This window comes from Schistocerca cancellata, chromosome 5, assembly GCF_023864275.1.
Source record: "Schistocerca cancellata isolate TAMUIC-IGC-003103 chromosome 5, iqSchCanc2.1, whole genome shotgun sequence".
NCBI lineage: Eukaryota > Metazoa > Arthropoda > Insecta > Orthoptera > Acrididae > Schistocerca > Schistocerca cancellata.
Genome location: NC_064630.1, coordinates 731,938,942 through 731,957,223, shown reverse-complemented (window position 1 = coordinate 731,957,223; position 18,282 = coordinate 731,938,942). Strand labels below are relative to the sequence as shown.

General features: G+C 45.9%; 1 protein-coding gene across 1 annotated transcript in view; it reads right to left on the bottom strand.

Annotated features, from left to right (window-relative positions):
- LOC126188784 (uncharacterized) overlaps positions 1-18,282 on the bottom strand; it is a 401,269-nt gene that overhangs the window by 17,472 nt on the left and 365,515 nt on the right. The window contains exon 5 of the mRNA XM_049930397.1: positions 11,234-11,446. Within this exon, the coding sequence (XP_049786354.1) occupies positions 11,234-11,446 (213 nt within the window). The remainder of the gene's footprint in view (positions 1-11,233; positions 11,447-18,282) is intronic.

The window sequence follows — 18,282 nt, the reverse complement described above, 5'->3', positions numbered from 1 at the left end:
AGTAAGAGAGATTTCAGGTGTGCCGCAGGGGAGTGTCATAGGACCGTTGCTATTCACAATATACATAATTGACCTGGTGGATGACATCGGAAGTTCACTGAGGCTTTTTGCAGATGATGCTGTGGTGTATCGAGAGGTTGTAACAATGGAAAATTGTACTGAAATGCAGGAGGATCTGCAGCGAATTGACGCATGGTGCAGGGAATGGCAACTGAATCTCAATGTAGTCAAGTGTAATGTGCTGCGAATACACAGAAAGATAGATCCTTTATCATTTAGCTACAAAATAGCAGGTCAGCAACTGGAAGCAGTTAATACCATAAATTATCTGGGAGTACGCATTAGGAGTGATTTAAAATGGAATGATCATATAATGTTGATCGTCGGTAAAGCAGATGCCAGACTGAGATTCATTGGAAGAATCCTAAGGAAATGCAATCCGAAAACAAAGGAAGTAGGTTACAGTACGCTTGTTCGCCCACTGCTTGAATACTGCTCAGCAGTGTGGGATCCGTACCAGATAGGGTTGATACAAGACATAGAGAAGATCCAACGGAGAGCAGCGCGCTTCGTTACAGGATCATTTAGTAATCGCGAAAGCGTTACGGAGATGATAGATAAACTCCAGTGGAAGACTCTGCAGGAGAGACGCTCAGTAGCTCGGTACGGGCTTTTGTCAAAGTTTCGAGAACATACCTTCACCGAAGAGTCAAGCAGTATATTGCTCCCTCCTACGTATATCTCGCGAAGAGACCATGAGGGTAAAATCAGAGAGATTAGAGCCCACACAGAGGCATACCGACAATCCTTCTTTCCACGAACAATACGAGACTGGAATAGAAGGGAGAACCGATAGAGGTACTGAAGGTACCCTCCGCCACACACCGTCAGGTGGCTTGCGGAGTATGAATGTAGATGTAGATGTAGATATAGAACAAGGGAAGTGTCCAGGCGTCTCGGAGTGAACCAAAGCGATGTTGTTCGGACATGATGGAGATACAGAGAGACAGGAACTGTCGATGACATGCCTCGCTCAGGCCGCCCAAGGGCTACTACTGCAGTGGATGACCGCTACCTACGGATTATGGTTCGGAGGAACCCTGACAGCAACGCCACCATGTTGAATAATACGTTTTGTGGAGCCACAGGATGTCGTGTTACGACTCAAACTGTGCGCAATAGGCTGCATGATGCGCAACGTTGTAAGTAGGCTGTTTAGGTTTTTTTTATTGGTAACGCCACGTAGCTCTCTGTATGAAAATCACTGGCTGTGCTGTGTGCAGTCTGTGACTGGGTGGCATTGTTGAAATTTGCTATTGTAGTGTTGGGCAGTCGGCTGTTAACAGCGCGTAGCGTTGCGCAGTTGGAGGTGAGTCGCCAGCAGTGGTGGATGTGGGGAGAGAGATGGCGGAGTTTTGAGAGCGGATGTTCTGGACGTGTGTCCATCAGAGAGAGTAAATTTGTATTATTGGATATCATGAACGGATACATATATATAATGACTTTTGAACACTATTAAGGTAAATACATTGTTTGTTCTCTTTCAAAATCTTTCATTTGCTTAGTATGCCTATCAGTAGTTAGTGCCTTCAGTAGTTAGAATCTTTTACTTATCTGGTAGTAGTGGCGCTTGTTGTATTGCAGTAGTTCGAGTAACGAAGATTTTTGTGAGGTAAGTGATTCATGAAAGATATAGATTATTGTTAGTCAGGGCCATTCTTTTGCAGGGATCTTTGATAGTCAGATTGCGTTGCGCTAAAAATATCATGTGTCAGTTTAGTGTTGATCAGAATAGGCAAAGAGCGATATGTCTGAGTACGTTCAGTTCTGCTCAGCTGTTTGAAAAGCAAATAATGTAAGAGGTTTATCAACACAGTAATTCATAAATTTTTCTAAGGGGACTTTTCAACTTCACTCCCGACGTCCATGTGGAGGTCCATCTTCGCAACCACGACACCACGAAGCACGGTGCAGATGGGCCCAACAACGTGCCGTATCCACCGCTCAGGATTGGCATCACGTTCTCTTCACCGATGAGAGTCGCATATGCCTTCAACCAGACAATCGTCGGAGTCGTGTTTGGAGGCAACCCGCTCATGCTGAACGCCTTAGACACACTGTCCAGCGAGTGCAGCAAGGTGGAGGTTCCCTCCTGTTTTGGGATGGCATTATGTGGGGCCGAAGTACGCCGCTGGTGGTCGTGGAAGGTTCCGTAACGGCTGTACGATACGTGCATGCCATCGTACGACCGATAGTGCAACCATATCGGCAGCGTATTGCCGAGGTATTCGTCTTAATGGGCAACAATTCGCGCCCCCATGGAGCACATTTGTGAATGACTTCCTTCAGGTTAACGACATCGCTCGACTAAAGTGGACAGCATATTCTCCAGACAGAAACCCTTTCGAACATGCCTGGGATAGATTGAAAAGGGCTGTTTATTTACGACGTGACCCACGAACCACTCTGAGGGGTCTACTATGCCAAATCGCCGTTGAGAAGTACGACAATCTGGACCAAAACTGCCTTGATGAACTTGTGGATAGCATGCCACGACGAATACAAACATGCATTAACGCAAGAGGACGTGCTACTTGGTATTAGAGGTACCGGTATGTACAGCAATCTCGACCACCACTTCTGAAAGTCTCGCTGTATGGCGGTACAACATGCAAATGTGTGGTTTTCATTAGCAATAAAACAGGCGAAAATGATATTTATGTTGATCTCTATTCCAATTTTCTGTATAGGTTCCAGAACTCGCGGACCGAGGTGATGCAAAACTTATTTGATGTGTGTAGATTAGACAAAGCTGTTCGTGATACTTCAATCATATGCTTTGTACACTTTTTATGGTTCTTTACGTGTAAATTCAGCATTACGAAGTTCATGGCAGCTGTTCCTATTGAACGAAATGTGTGGTACTCCGACTTCACTACACTTGAGTATTTTGTACGAGATTAGTTTCACAAGACGCAAATGCGACGGGGAAAAATAGGTTACACTGAATGGATGTTACATTTTACAAGATGTAGACAAGAAAATTAAGTTCATAGAGGTATAAACTGAGACCTCTTACCTGTGAAATGACTTAAGATAGGTAGGCAAATGAAAACATCAGGTGTTATGACACAATAGAAGACCACAGGTACTGGAGGGCTGGGTTTTCACCGATGTTTTCAGTTACTTCAGCAGACGGCACCAGATCCATCTGCTAAAGTAAGCGAAAAAATCTGTGAATATCCAGCTCTCCAGTAAACATGTTCTTCAATTGTGCCATAATAACTAGACAAGGCTTTAACCATCTCAGAATACATTTCCCCCTTCCCCCCCCCCCCTCTTATCTATAGTTTCGCGTGTAAAATTATTACTGGTCAGCCTCTGTGTGGGCTCAAGAATCTCTCTGATTTTATCTTCTTGATCTTTTCGCGAGATATACGTGGAACGAAGCAATATATTGGTCCACTCTAATAGCAACGTACGCTCTCGAAATTTTAAGAATAAACCAAATTATGATGCAAAAACGTCTCTCTTTAAGCGACTGCAATTGGAGATACACTCCTGGAAATGGAAAAAAGAACACATTGACACCGGTGTGTCAGACCCACCATACTTGCTCCAGACACTGCGAGAGGGCTGTACAAGCAATGATCACACGCACGGTACAGCGGACACAACAAGAACCGCGGTGTTGGCCGTCGAATGGCGCTAGCTGCGCAGCATTTGTGCACCGCCGCCGTCAGTGTCAGCCAGTTTGCCGTGGCATACGGAGCTCCATCGCAGTCTTTAACACTGGTAGCATGCCGCGACAGCGTGGACGTGAACCGTATGTGCAGTTGACGGACTTTGAGCGAGGGCGCATAGTGGGCATGCGGGAGGCCGGGTGGACGTACCGCCGAATTGCTCAACACGTGGGGCGTGAGGTCTCCACAGTACATCGATGTTGTCGCCAGTGGTCGGCGGAAGGTGCACGTGCCCGTCGACCTGGGACCGGACCGCAGCGACGCACGGATGCACGCCAAGACCGTAGGATCCTACGCAGTGCCGTAGGGGACCGCACCGCCACTTCCCAGCAAATTAGGGACACTGTTGCTCCTGGGGTATCGGCGAGGACCATTCGCAACCGTCTCCATGAAGCTGGGCTACGGTCCCGCACACCGTTAGGCCGTCTTCCGCTCACGCCCCAACATCGTGCAGCCCGCCTCCAGTGGTGTCGCGACAGGCGTGAATGGAGGGACGAATGGAGACGTGTCGTCTTCAGCGATGAGAGTCGCTTCTGCCTTGGTGCCAATGATGGTCGTATGCGTGTTTGGCGCCGTGCAGGTGAGCGCCACAATCAGGACTGCATACGACCGAGGCACACAGGGCCAACACCCGGCATCCTGGTGTGGGGAGCGATCTCCTACACTGGCCGTACACCACTGGTGATCGTCGAGGGGACACTGAATAGTGCACGGTACATCCAAACCGTCATCGAACCCATCGTTCTACTATTCCTAGACCGGCAAGGGAACTTGCTGTTCCAACAGGACAATGCACGTCCGCATGTATCCCGTGCCACCCAACGTGCTCTAGAAGGTGTAAGTCAACTACCCTGGCCAGCAAGATCTCCGGATCTGTCCCCCATTGAGCATGTTTGGGACTGGATGAAGCGTCGTCTCACGCGGTCTGCACGTCCAGCACGAACGCTGGTCCAACTGAGGCGCCAGGTGGAAATGGCATGGCAAGCCGTTCCACAGGACTACATCCAGCATCTCTACGATCGTCTCCATGGGAGAATAGCAGCCTGCATTGCTGCGAAAGGTGGATATACACTGTACTAGTGCCGACATTGTGCATGCTCTGTTGCCTGTGTCTATGTGCCTGTGGTTCTGTCAGTGTGATCATGTGATGTATCTGACCCCAGGAATGTGTCAATAAAGTTTCCCCTTCCTGGGACAATGAATTCACGGTGTTCTTATTTCAATTTCCAGGAGTGTAGGTCAGCACCTCCTTAACGTTTCTTTGAGTACTAAATGAACGAAACGCGCTGCTCTTCCTTGCATCTTCTCTGTTTCCTCTAGCAATTCTGTCTGGTACGCTTCAAAGACTGACTAGCAATATTCAAGTGTTTGTCGAATGAGAGTTTTGCTGACTGCTTCCTTTGTTGATGAACTACATTCCCTGAGGATTCTTTCACTGAATCTCGGTGTGCCATCTGGCCTTCAGCGATTACCTTTACTTGGAGAATTGCATAGTAAACACTGTTCTGTCTTACAAAATACGCATTCACAACCGGTCTCGATCATTGATCATCTTCACAGTGCTGGAAAAAATGGAAACAAACTGAACACTGTGAATATCAACACAAAACACATTTTCATGAGACTTATTAATCGGAAAAATTAAGTGTACGCACGAAAAGTAGCGTGTGTGACAAGTGAAATTGTCACAATATTTTTCGTAAGCACACTTAATTTTTCCGACTAATAGGTCTCATGAAAATGTAAGTTGTGTTAATATTCACAGTTGTCACCTTATTTCCATTTTTGCGCCAGCACTGTGAAGATGATCAATGATCGAAACCGTTTGTGAATAAATATACTGTACGACAGCACAGTGTTTACCATGCATTTCTTCAAGTATATCGCTTCTGTTGACAGTCGCCTGAAAAAGGAAATTTTCAGTTAGCTTTACGTGGTCGCTCCTCTTTAAATCGCTCCGTATTCATACTCCTAGGCATTTTTGGGAAGTAACTGCTTCCAGTGATTGTTGTTTAATCGTGTAATCACGTAGTAATGGTTCTTTCTGTTTACGCTTAGGCAAAACGGTACATATCTTTATGATGAGGATCAGTTCCCACATCTGCACCAAGCTACCATCCTCTGTAGGTCTTCCTGGATTTGGCTAAAATTTTCTAGCGTTGCTGCTTCTATATATACAGTAACATCATCCGCGAAAAGCCTCATGGAACTTCAGACGTTACCCATCTGGCTGTGTGTGTGTGTGTGTGTGTGTGTGTGTGTGTGTGTGTGTGTGTGAAAAGTAATGGGCCTAACACTCCCCTGGGACAGGCCCGAAGTTACTTTTACGCCTGAAGACTTCTCTCCGTTCAAGAAGACATGCTGTGTTCTGTTTGCTAGAAACTCTTCAGTCCAGTCAGACAGCTGGTCTGATATTCCGCACGCTCGTGTCTTGTTCATCAGGGGCAGTGCGTAACTGTGTCGAACAGCCTCAGAGATCGAGGAACACGACATCAACCTATCTACTCATTTTTGGGTCTCGTGGAGCTGGGTTTCACACGATATTTGTTTTCGCAACCAGTGTTGATTCCTACATAGGACGTTTTCGGTCTCCCAAAACAACACAATAAGCGAACGTGATCGATGGTCAAAAAAATTCCACAAAAGACTGACGTCAGAGATATAGACCTATAGTTTCATGCGTCTACGGTGTAACATCCACGAGATAAATTTTAGCTACAATGCGACGAGAGGAAATTATGCCTCTCACAGTTATAAACATTATCTAAACGACATATAAAAAAACAGTGAAAATGATGATAAATATTAATTACTTATATAATATTTTATGATGTAATTGGACATCTCGATGTGTATCATACAAAGACAATGATAATTGTAAATTCCTTTTATGATCTGCGATTGTCTTCCTTTGTTTTTACCTTTTGTTGGTTGGCTTTTGTGAGTTGCGGACGCATGTCAGTCTGGGTTCTGTTGAGAAATTGTAATTATTTGTTAATTATTGCTTGAGAATGGAGTTCATTATTATTATAAATATGAGTGAATAATTATTTGTAACTTTAATTCCTCTCCGTGGTTCATGGTGTCGGTTCCTGTAGTCATGTCCTAGTTCATGAACCACGGGCAACGTATGAGTGGCCGGGTAAGTGGTCCCGACAGTCGGGATACCAGTTACTTTGGAATAAGGCTGGGCATCTCGGAAATATTCTGAGTCGTGGTCACCTTTGTGCTCATACGGCAAAGACTATCAAATCCACCGGTTAGTCCCTCAGCCGTTAGGGGTAAAACCCAATGGGACTCGGGGCAAGTAAGGCTAGCAACCTGCTTCCCTGGTACTTTAAATATGATGCTGGCAACAATCAGAGCAAAATGCCTCGGACCTCTGGAGGTGACGGAGTCCCACCTCTAACTGACAAACCAGGGACTCCTAAGATACGACTTGGCAAACAAATGGTAACGAGATGGGGAGCTATTAATATCAATGGGGGCTACTCTGGGAAGAAGGTAGAGCTGGCAGAGGCTGCAAGTAAGATGGGGCTGGACGTTTTAGCTGTTAGTGACATTCGCGTAAGGGGTGAGAAAGAAGAGGAAGTGGGAGAATACAAGGTCTACCTGTCAGGAGTCAAAGCAGGAATAGCACAATGGGGTGTAGGACTTTACATCAGGAAAGAAATGGAACCCAGCGTAGTTGCAATAAGGTATGTAAACGAACGACTGATGTGGATAGATTTGACAGTATCTAGCAAGAAAATTAGGATTGTGTCAGTATATTCGCATTGTGAAGGATATGGAGGCCAACAGGAACGGGAAACAACTCTTGGATTTCTGTGCCAGTATGGGCTTAGTAATTACAAACTCCTTTTTTAAACATAAGAACATTCACCGGTATACTTGGGAAGGCAGGGGAACCAGATCTGTCATTGACTATATAATAACAGATCAGGAATTCAGGGAGGCTGTGAGGGACACACGTGTATTCAGGGGATTCTTTGATGACACTGATCATTATTTAATCTGCAGTGAAATTGGGATTGTGAGGCCGAAAGTGCAGGAGGTCAGGTCCATATGTAGGAGGATAAGAGTGGAGAAACTTCAGGATAAGGAAATCAGGCACAAGTACATAACAGCGATCTCAGAAAGGTACCAGTTAGTTGAATGTAGTCAATTACAGTCATTGGAAAAGGAATGGACAAAGTACAGGGACACAGTACTAGAAGTGGCTAAGGAATGTCTTGGAGCAGTAGTGTGTAAAAGTAGGATGAAGCAAACAGCTTGGTGAAATGATACAGTCAAGGCAGCCTGTAAAAGGAAAAAGAAGGCGTATCAAAAATGGCTACATACCAGAACCCAGGTAGACAGAGAAAGTTATGTTGAAGAAAGAAACAAAGCCAAACAGATAATTGCAGCATCCAAGAAGAAATCGTGGGAAGACTTTGGAAACAGGTTGGAGACTATGGGTCAAGCTGCTGGAAAACCATTCTGGAGTGTAATTAGCAGTCTTCGAACGGGAGGTAAGAAGGAAATGACAAGTATTTTGGACAGGTCAGGAGAACTGCTGGTGAATCCTGTGGATGCCTTGGGCAGATGGAGGGAATATTTTGAAGAGTTGCTCAATGTAGGTGAAAATGCGATCAGTAATGTTTCAGATTTCGAGGTAGAATGGGATAGGAATGATGATGGAAATAGGATTACATTTGAGGAAGTGGAAAAAATGGTCAATATATTGCAGTGCAATAAAGCGGCTGGGGTGGATGAAATTAAGTCGGAACTCATCAAATACAGTGGAATGTCAGGTCCTAAATGGCTACACAGGATAATTGAAATGGCCTGGGAGTCGGGACAGGTTCCATCAGACTGGACAAAAGCAGTAATCACACCAATCTTTAAACATCGAAACAGAAAAGATTGTAACAACTACAGAGGTATCTTTTTAATCAGCGTTGTGGGTAAAATCTTCTCAGGTATTGTTGAAAGGAAAGTGCGAGTATTAGTTGAGGACCAATTGGATGAAAATCAGTGTGGGTTTAGGCCTCTTAGAGGTTGTCAGGACCAGATCTTTAGCTTACGGCAAATAATGGAGAAGTGTTATGAGTGGAACAGGGAATTGTATCTATGCTTTATAGATCTAGAAAAGGCATATGAGCGGGTTCCTAGGAGGAAGTTATTGTCTGTTCTACAAGATTGTTCAACAAGGTTGAAGTTACGGATATGAAAGTTGCTAGGATGATTGCAGGTACTAGTAGATGGGAACAATGGCAGGAGGGTGTCCACAATGAGGAAATCAAAGAAAAACTGGGAATGAACTCTATAGATGTAGCAGTCAGGGCGAACAGGCTTAGATGGTGGGGTCATGTTACACGCATTGGAGAAGCAAGGTTACCCAAGAGACTCATGGATTCAGCAGTAGAGGGTAGGAGGAGTCGGGGCAGACCGAGGAGAAGGTACCTGGATTCGGTTAAGAATGATTTTGAAGTAATAGGTTTAACATCAGAAGAGGCACCAATGTTAGCACTGAATAGGGGATCATGGAGGAACTGTATATGGCGGGCTATGCTCCAGACTGAACGCTGAAAGGCACAATCAGTCTTAAATAATGATGATGATGATGATGATTAATTCCTCTCTCAGTAAGCATTATCTGTGTTAGTTGTTTCTTTCCGCTGCAAGGAGCGCAGCCATTGATGATAGCGATTTGTATCGCGTTTTTGTCTGTGTTTTGCTTAGAAAGAAATCGAATGTTTGCTCGATGAAGTCTGAATAGTGCGCGATGCAAAAGTAAAGTTCAATAAGCGTTTCAAATGCTTATCTTATTTGCTCTAACAATAGAAAGTCTCTATCAATTGTCTGGCGCCATCTGAACGATTATCTCAGCGGCAAATTCAAATTACGCAACTCTGCAGACATAAATGCCGAACGTAATACAAATGTATAAAAATAAATGTGCACCGGTGGTCCCGAACTCATTTTAATGAAAATAATTCGAATCAGATTGGTTCTTTAAAAACAGTGCTCGTAGCACGATCCTTATAACAAACTTTTCTAGCTGATGTATGGAGCCGAAATTAATTAAGCACGAGTTTTTTCAGGTAACATACGTCAGTGTTGTTCGCGGCTGATATTCGGTGGTTTTAATGATCATTTTGCTGAAGGTAACTGTTTCCATCATAATCAATAGTTGTATAGAATCTGTTGTATGAACTGTGACTTAGTGAGACTTATACAACTTACAGACAACACTTTAACACGACGTTAACTTGGAGTTCTTTAGCAACTTGGCCAAATCTGTAGCCGGGAGAAAAATTATTTAGTAATTACTCAATGCAATAAAATAAGATTATCATTTTCATTTACAAATTAGTTAAATAGCAAACCACTGAATAACCCAGCAAACGCCACAAAGGGATGACCCTTCATGAAAAGGGGAATGGCCAGCCCTACTTTGCAATCATTAGGAGCGCTTCGGTCATCCAAAGACTTACGGTGCACTGCTGCTAGAAAGGGCAAGTTCTCAAGCGTACTCTACGTAAAATCGTATCGGTATCCTGTCAGTTTCAGCGGCCTTTTCTCTGTGGAGAGATTTCATTTGCTTTTCTATCGAACGGCCACTCATTTCGATATCGTTCGTTTTGTAGAAAGTCGTTTAGTATTTCGGCCTTTTTTGTGTCATCCTCCGTTTTAGCGTCGTTGTGATAGCAGAGTGTCTAAACAGATGGCTTCGATCCGTTTACTGATTTAATATTAGACCAAAACGTAAGATTGTCTGTCAAGATCTAGAATGAGTTGTGGGTTTAAAAACTTAGAACTACCTCGAAAGTAGCACAGAAACGAGAATGTATTGCAGGTTCACACATGTCAAACTCACACTGTGGTCCAGAATGAGATTTTCACTCTGCAGCGGAGTGTGCGCTGATATGAAACTTCCTGGCAGATTGAAACTGTGTGCCCGACCGAGACTCGAACTCGGGACCTTTGCCTTTCTGTAAAGTTTGGAAGGTACGAGACGAGGTACTGGCAGAAGTAAAGCTGTGAGTCGTGCTTGGGTAGCTCAGTTGATAGAGCACTTACCCGCGAAAGGCAAAGGCCCCGAGTTCGAGTCTCGGTCGGGCACACAGTTTTAATCTGCCAGGAAGTTTCATATCAGCGCACACTCCGCTGCAGAGTGAAAATCTCATTCTGGAAACATCCCCCAGGCTGTGGCTAAGCCATGTCTCCGCAATATCCTTTCTTTCAGGAGTGCTAGTTCTGCAAGGTTCGCAGGAGAGCTTCAGTAAAGTTTGGAAGGTAGGAGACGAGGTACTGGCAGAAGTAAAGCTGTGAGTACCGGGCATGAGTCGTGCTTCGGTAGCTCAGTTGGTAGAGCACTTGCCCGCGAAAGGCAAAGGTCCCGAGTTCGAGTCTCGGTCCGGCACACAGTTTTAATCTGCCAGGAAGTTTCACACTGTGGTGTTCGCCGTGCTGTGTGCTGCGCCTGCAGCTGGCCCTATACGCACCTGGAAGATGCGCTCGACCTTGTCGTTGACGGTGGCGTCGTCGGCCGAGGGCTCGACCAGGCGCCCCGTCAGCTCGTAGATGGCGGTGACGATGTCGGTCATCTCGTCGCGCGTGATGCAGCCGTCGCCGTTGATGTCGTACAGCGAGAACGTCCAGCGCAGCTTCTCGTCCAGCGTGCCGCGCGACAGGATGCTCAGCCCCACCACGAAGTCCTGCAAACAGCCGTGTCACGCGACTCGCACACTCTGGCAATACGCAAAAATAAAAACACGAAATTCAAAAATGTTGAAAGAAACGGCCAAATGTTTTGTGAAATGATTTGTCTAAAAGTACGGAACAAAATAAATTAGAGAACATTTGACGCATCTCATTTGCTGAACATGATTACCACCATATTTCAAAGGTATGTCAAATGTTTCTCTTATCTATTCTACTTACTACTTTTATACAAATCATTTCACAAAACATCGGACAGATTTTTTTTTGAAGTTTCGTGCAGAGCGCATGATCTAACTGACACTCCCTTAGTTTCCTAGCGTCTTCCGTTCTCGAAATGTCCTTAATTTAGAACTCGATTCCAAATAAACTATTTTGACAGTAAAATATCAAACCAATGTAGCTTTTTATGCACAAAATAACTCGGGTTTGAAAAGATAAAACTTTTTGACACTTTAATTTCCTTCCTAGTGTCTGCTATTCTCTATATGTCCTAAATTTAGTACCAGAATAGAAAGAAGCCATTTTAAAAATCGAATACTACATCTATTCAACTACCTTAACGCAAAATATGTACATAGTTGGGAAAATGTGTCGCACTGAAGGGTAAATATGTAATCGAGGACTGACGTTGTCACGAAGTTTCCTTGGGACAGCATGACTACATCGAGGTGATAATTGAAACGTTAACACTTTTCTCCACACTTTGTAGTAAGTCACATGTTGACTAACTCTTTTGGTAACTGGCATTCTCGGATACATTGATAGTATGTCTCTCCACGAAGAAAGGTGACTCTCTTCTGGTACCTGTCACTGAAGTTAATAACATTTCGTGACTGTCTGACGGTGATTAAAAGACACTGTGACGAAACGAGAAGACCTTCTCTCAGCTTTTTCTTTATTGGATGTTTTCGGTTTGATGTACCTGTCACTATTTCTTCGCCTGCATCGATCTCTTCATCATAGGTTAGCAAACACACAAAACGTCCTCAGTTACTTGTTGCGCTATTCCAGTCTCTGGCTTCCAGTACATTTTATGCACTCTACAGCTCCCTCGATAGCCGGCCGCTGCGGCCGAGCGGTTCTAGGCACTTCAGTCCGGAACCGCGCTGCTGCTACGGTCGCAGGTTCGAATGCTGCCTCGGGCGTGGATGTGTGTGATGTCCTTTGGTTAGTTAGGTTTAGGTAGTTCTAAGTCTACGGGACTGATGACCTCAGATGTTAAGTCCCATACTGCTTAGAGCCATTTGAATCATTTGAAGGTCCGTTGATAACTATTCTGCGCAACACAATTAAGGCATCATCTTTTCGGAGCCCTGTATATGTCTTCTGTTCCGACGCATGAGTTTGAAATTTGGTTGAATAGTGCGTCCAGCGTTCCTCTGCGATGGTGCAAAGGCGTGTGGCGTCGGCTTTAGCCTCAGCGATGCTGCCAACAGCGAGGTGTAAAGACATGCGAAAGAAAGGCTGGAGCTCAGAAATTCATATGAGGTGCGACATGGGTTAACGATGTCCCATTGGCACCAAATTTCACCACAATTCTGCCCAGTACCACCGTGGGCGTGTCACACAGTTGGAAGGTCGTCACACATTGCAGACGCACCACCGATGAGACTCGACAAGAAAGACTTCAGGAGGTCTTCTCTTAGGGCGTTGATGCCCACTCATTGCGAGGCCGAAAGCACGGATTGCAGTGAGCAGTGAGCAATAGTACGTCGTTCTTGACGACGTTCGACTCTCTTGACAGCACCCGGATGATTCAACTCCTCTCTTAGGACATCGTGCACCTGTAACGCCACCCCTTTGGGGTGTAGCGCGCCCGCAATTATTGCTCTGGTGAACAGTGTAGAACCACTATGTACTGTACAAAACCATTCGACGAAAAATTAAATTGAGCCGCAGCAGCATAGTGTTTTACACTCCTGGAAATGGAAAAAAGAACACATTGACACCGGTGTGTCAGACCCACCATACTTGCTCCGGACACTGCGAGAGGGCTGTACAAGCAATGATCACACGCACGGCACAGCGGACACACCAGGAACCGCGGTGTTGGCCGTCGAATGGCGCTAGCTGCGCAGCATTTGTGCACCGCCGCCGTCAGTGTCAGCCAGTTTGCCGTGGCATACGGAGCTCCATCGCAGTCTTTAACACTGGTAGCATGCCGCGACAGCGTGGACGTGAACCGTATGTGCAGTTGACGGACTTTGAGCGAGGGCGTATAGTGGGCATGCGGGAGGCCGGGTGGACGTACCGCCGAATTGCTCAACACGTGGGGCGTGAGGTCTCCACAGTACATCGATGTTGTCGCCAGTGGTCGGCGGAAGGTGCACGTGCCCGTCGACCTGGGACCGGACCGCAGCGACGCACGGATGCACGCCAAGACCGTAGGATCCTACGCAGTGCCGTAGGGGACCGCACCGCCACTTCCCAGCAAATTAGGGACACTGTTGCTCCTGGGGTATCGGCGAGGACCATTCGCAACCGTCTCCATGAAGCTGGGCTACGGTCCCGCACACCGTTAGGCCGTCTTCCGTTCAAGCCCCAACATCGTGCAGCCCGCCTCCAGTGGTGTCGCGACAGGCGTGAATGGAGGGACGAATGGAGACGTGTCGTCTTCAGCGATGAGAGTCGCTTCTGCCTTGGTGCCAATGATGGTCGTATGCGTGTTTGGCGCCGTGCAGGTGAGCGCCACAATCAGGACTGCATACGACCGAGGCACACAGGGCCAACACCCGGCATCATGGTGTGGGGAGCGATCTCCTACACTGGCCGTACACCACTGGTGATCGTCGAGGGGACACTGAATAGTGCACGGTACATCCAAACCGTCATCGAACCCTTCGTTCTACCATTCCTAGACCGGCAAGGGAACTTGCTGTTCCAACAGGACAATGCACGTCCGCATGTATCCCGTGCCACCCAACGTGCTCTAGAAGGTGTAAGTCAACTACCCTGGCCAGCAAGATCTCCGGATCTGTCCCCCATTGAGCATGTTTGGGACTGGATGAAGCGTCGTCTCACGCGGTCTGCAAGTCCAGCACGAACGCTGGTCCAACTGAGGCGCCAGGTGGAAATGGCATGGCAAGCCGTTCCACAGGACTACATCCAGCATCTCTACGATCGTCTCCATGGGAGAATAGCAGCCTGCATTGCTGCGAAAGGTGGATATACACTGTACTAGTGCCGACATTGTGCATGCTCTGTTGCCTGTGTCTATGTGCCTGTGGTTCTGTCAGTGTGATCATGTGATGTATCTGACCCCAGGAATGTGTCAATAAAGTTTCCCCTTCCTGGGACAATGAATTCACGGTGTTCTTATTTCAATTTCCAGGAGTGTATTTCACCAGCTACGACATACTCGCGTATATGAACAGTGATCCTATACTATCAAATGATCTTCTATTCCAGTCTTTGTGATCAAAGACTGGAATAAAAAACATTTGATAGTGTTTTATGCTTTCTCAGCCCTCCCATTTCCCGCCCTTCTATGTGTTTAATAGGTGGAGGGGTAGTTGGGTGCACCATTGTCACACTCGTGAATGAAACGGCAAGGTTTACCTCGAAGACACCGTTCCCCGTTCGGTCATACCCTCGATGCCATCTGCACTCCTTTTTTTAGCAATTTAAAACTGTTCCTGTACAGAGACAGCCATTGACTGATTCGTAGGCGCCATTGTGACAGGCATTCCTTTCGACATCCCTTAGGTTCTACGTGGGTCAAACAGGCCCCTGTTATACCACCCCCTGACAACTCCTCCAGTCGATTCTGAACGGCGGTTAGTCTGAAATATTCTCCTTAGTCACTCATGAGAAAACCTCGTGATTTCAATGCTGGGCGTCACGGTTGTGACCTCCATCGCAGAGGAGTCAAGAGAAGGGACGAAATGTTGGTAAGAAGGGATGCGACGAACTTTTCAGCGTGTGAGACGTCCTTGATGGCATTGTGGTGAATTTGGTGCCAATGGCGTTCCTTTCGCATGTGTCGACACCTCGCTGTCCGAAGCGTCGTCGAGTCCAACGGTGACGTCACAGGGCGCCACGCTTTTGCACCGTTATTGAGAAATACTATACAGGTATTGCAGTGCCTGATTACGTGCAAAGTGGTTTGGACATGCATGTCCAAAGGAACAAGCAATGCGGCGACCACAGCAGTTACGAAACACACCAAATGCATTCACAATTGCAAATGAGGACTACCATCAGCTATAGAATAGAATGGCGACAATGAAAATTTGTGCCAGACAGGGACTCGAACCCGGATTTCACGCTTATCGCGAGCAGTCGCCTTACAATTTGGCTATACGGGCACGACTCACGGCCAGACCCAATCTTCCATATGTCGTCAACCGTGCTCCTCCGACCTGTACCCGTACGTCCATTATGTACACCACTGGCCATTAAAATTGCTACACCAAGAAGAAATGCAGATGATAAACGGGTATTCATTGGACAAATATATTATACTGGAACTGACATGTGATTACATTTTCACGCAATTTGGGTGCATAGATCCTGAGAAATCAGTACCCAGAACAACCACCTCTGGCCGTAATAACGGCCTTGAAACGCCTGGGCATTAAGTCAAACAGAGCTTGGATGGCGTGTACAGGTACAGCTGCCCATGGAGCTTCAACACGATACCACAGTTCATCAAGAGCAGTGACTGGCGTATTGTGACGAACTAGTTGCTCGGCCACCATTGACCAGACGTTTCCAATTGGTGAGAGATCTGAATAATGTGCTGGCGAGGGCAGCAGTTGAACATTTTCTGTATCCAGAAAGGCCCGTACAGGACCTGCAACATACGGTCGTGCATTATTCTGCTGAAATGTAGGGTTTCGCAGGGATCGAATGAAGGGTAGAGCCACGGGTCGTAACCCATCTGAAATGTAACGTCCACTGTTCAAAGTGCCGTCAATACGAAAAAGAGGTGCCGAGACATGTAACCAATGGCACCCCATACATGATGTTTTCCATTCGTGCACCCAGGTTCGTCGTTGAGTACATCATCGCAGGCGCTCCTGTGTTTGATGCAGCGTCAAGGGTAACCGCAGCCGTGGTCTCCGAGGTGATAGTCCATGCTGCTGTAAACGTAGTGGAACTGTTCGTGCAGATGGTTGTTGTCTTGCAAACGTCACCATCTGTTGACTCAGGGATCGAGACGTGGCTGCACGATCCGTCACAGCCATGCGGATAAGATGCCTGTCATCTCGACTGCTAGTGATACGAGGCCGTTGGGATCCAGCACGGCGTTCCGTATTACCCTCCTGAACCCACCGATTCCATATTCTGCTAACGGTCATTGGATCTCGACCAACGCGAGCAGCAATGTCGCGATACGATAAACCACAATCGCGATAGGCTACAATCCGACCTTTATCAAAGTCGGAAACGTGATGGTACGCATTGCTCCTCATTCCAGGAGGCATCACAACAACATTTTCCCAGGCAACGCCGGTCAACTGCTGTTTGTGTATGAGAAACCGGTTGGAATCTTTCCTCATGTTAGCACGTTGTAGGTGTCGCCACCGGCGCCAACCTTGCGTGAATGCTCTGAAAAGCTAACTATTTGCATATCACAGCATCTTCTTCCTGTCGGTTAAATTTCGCGTCTGTAGAACGTCATCTTCGTGGTGAAACAATTTCAATGGTTCAAATGGCTCTGAGCACTATGCGACTAAACATCTATGGTCATCAGTCCCCTAGAACTTAGAACTACTTAAACCTAACTAACCTAAGGACATCACACAACACCCAGTAATTACGAAGCAATTTTAATTACCGGGAGTGTATATAGAGGGTCTACACAAGAGAGATGTACTTTAGGGCAATATTATGGAAATGGAACTGGAGGTAAATGAAGATGATATAGGAGATATGTTACTGCGCGAAGAATTTGACAGAGCAGTGAAAGACCTAAGTAGAAACATGGCCCCTGGAGTAGACAACATTCCGTTAGAACTACTGATAGTCTTGGGGATCCAGCCATGACACAACCCTTCCATGTGGTGGGCACCATGTATGAGACAGGCGTAATACCCTCAAAGTTCAAGAAAAATATAACAATTCCAATTCCAATGAAAGGAGGTGCTGGCAGGTGCGAGATTTACCGGACTATCAGTTTAATAAGTCACGATTGCGAAACACTAACACGAATTCCTCAAGGAGAATGGAAAAACTGGTAGAAGTCAAACTCGGGGTAGCTCACTTTGCATTTCAGAGAAATGCAGGAACACGCGAGGCAATACTGACCCTATGAGTTATTTTAGAAGATAGATTAAGGGGCTCCGGAACGCCCTATACTTGCAATGTTAAAATAACGCTTATAAATTACATCTTTCCTCACAAAGTATTTGAGGTAGGAAGTTGAACTTTTTACAGATTATTTATTGGAATATGGGCTACAACTTAACACAGGGATTTTACAAAATTTTAGTTCAGTTATTAAAGATGATTTTTTTTCAATTGCAATGAAAATTCACAACATTTTTTTGCAATTTTTTATTTATATATTCAAAAATATACAGTTTTTTGGAAAAAGGCTGTGTTAAATTATGCAGAAGGTACTGTGTAACATTTACTGAAAGTTTGAAACAAATACGTTTGGAAGATCCTTAGAAAACATGTAATTAGTATGAGAAAATAAAAGTTTTGGGAATCGAGCGACAAAGATTGGATCAACTTTTTAGTGCATTGTAGGTCCATAGGATGGATTATCTTCATCCTCTGCAAACTCCTCCTCCAGCTTCCTCTTGTTCCTCCTCCTGTTTACTCTTGCTTGTATTTCTAGACTCTTTACAGCCCTTCTGCAGCTCGAAGGCGTTCCTTG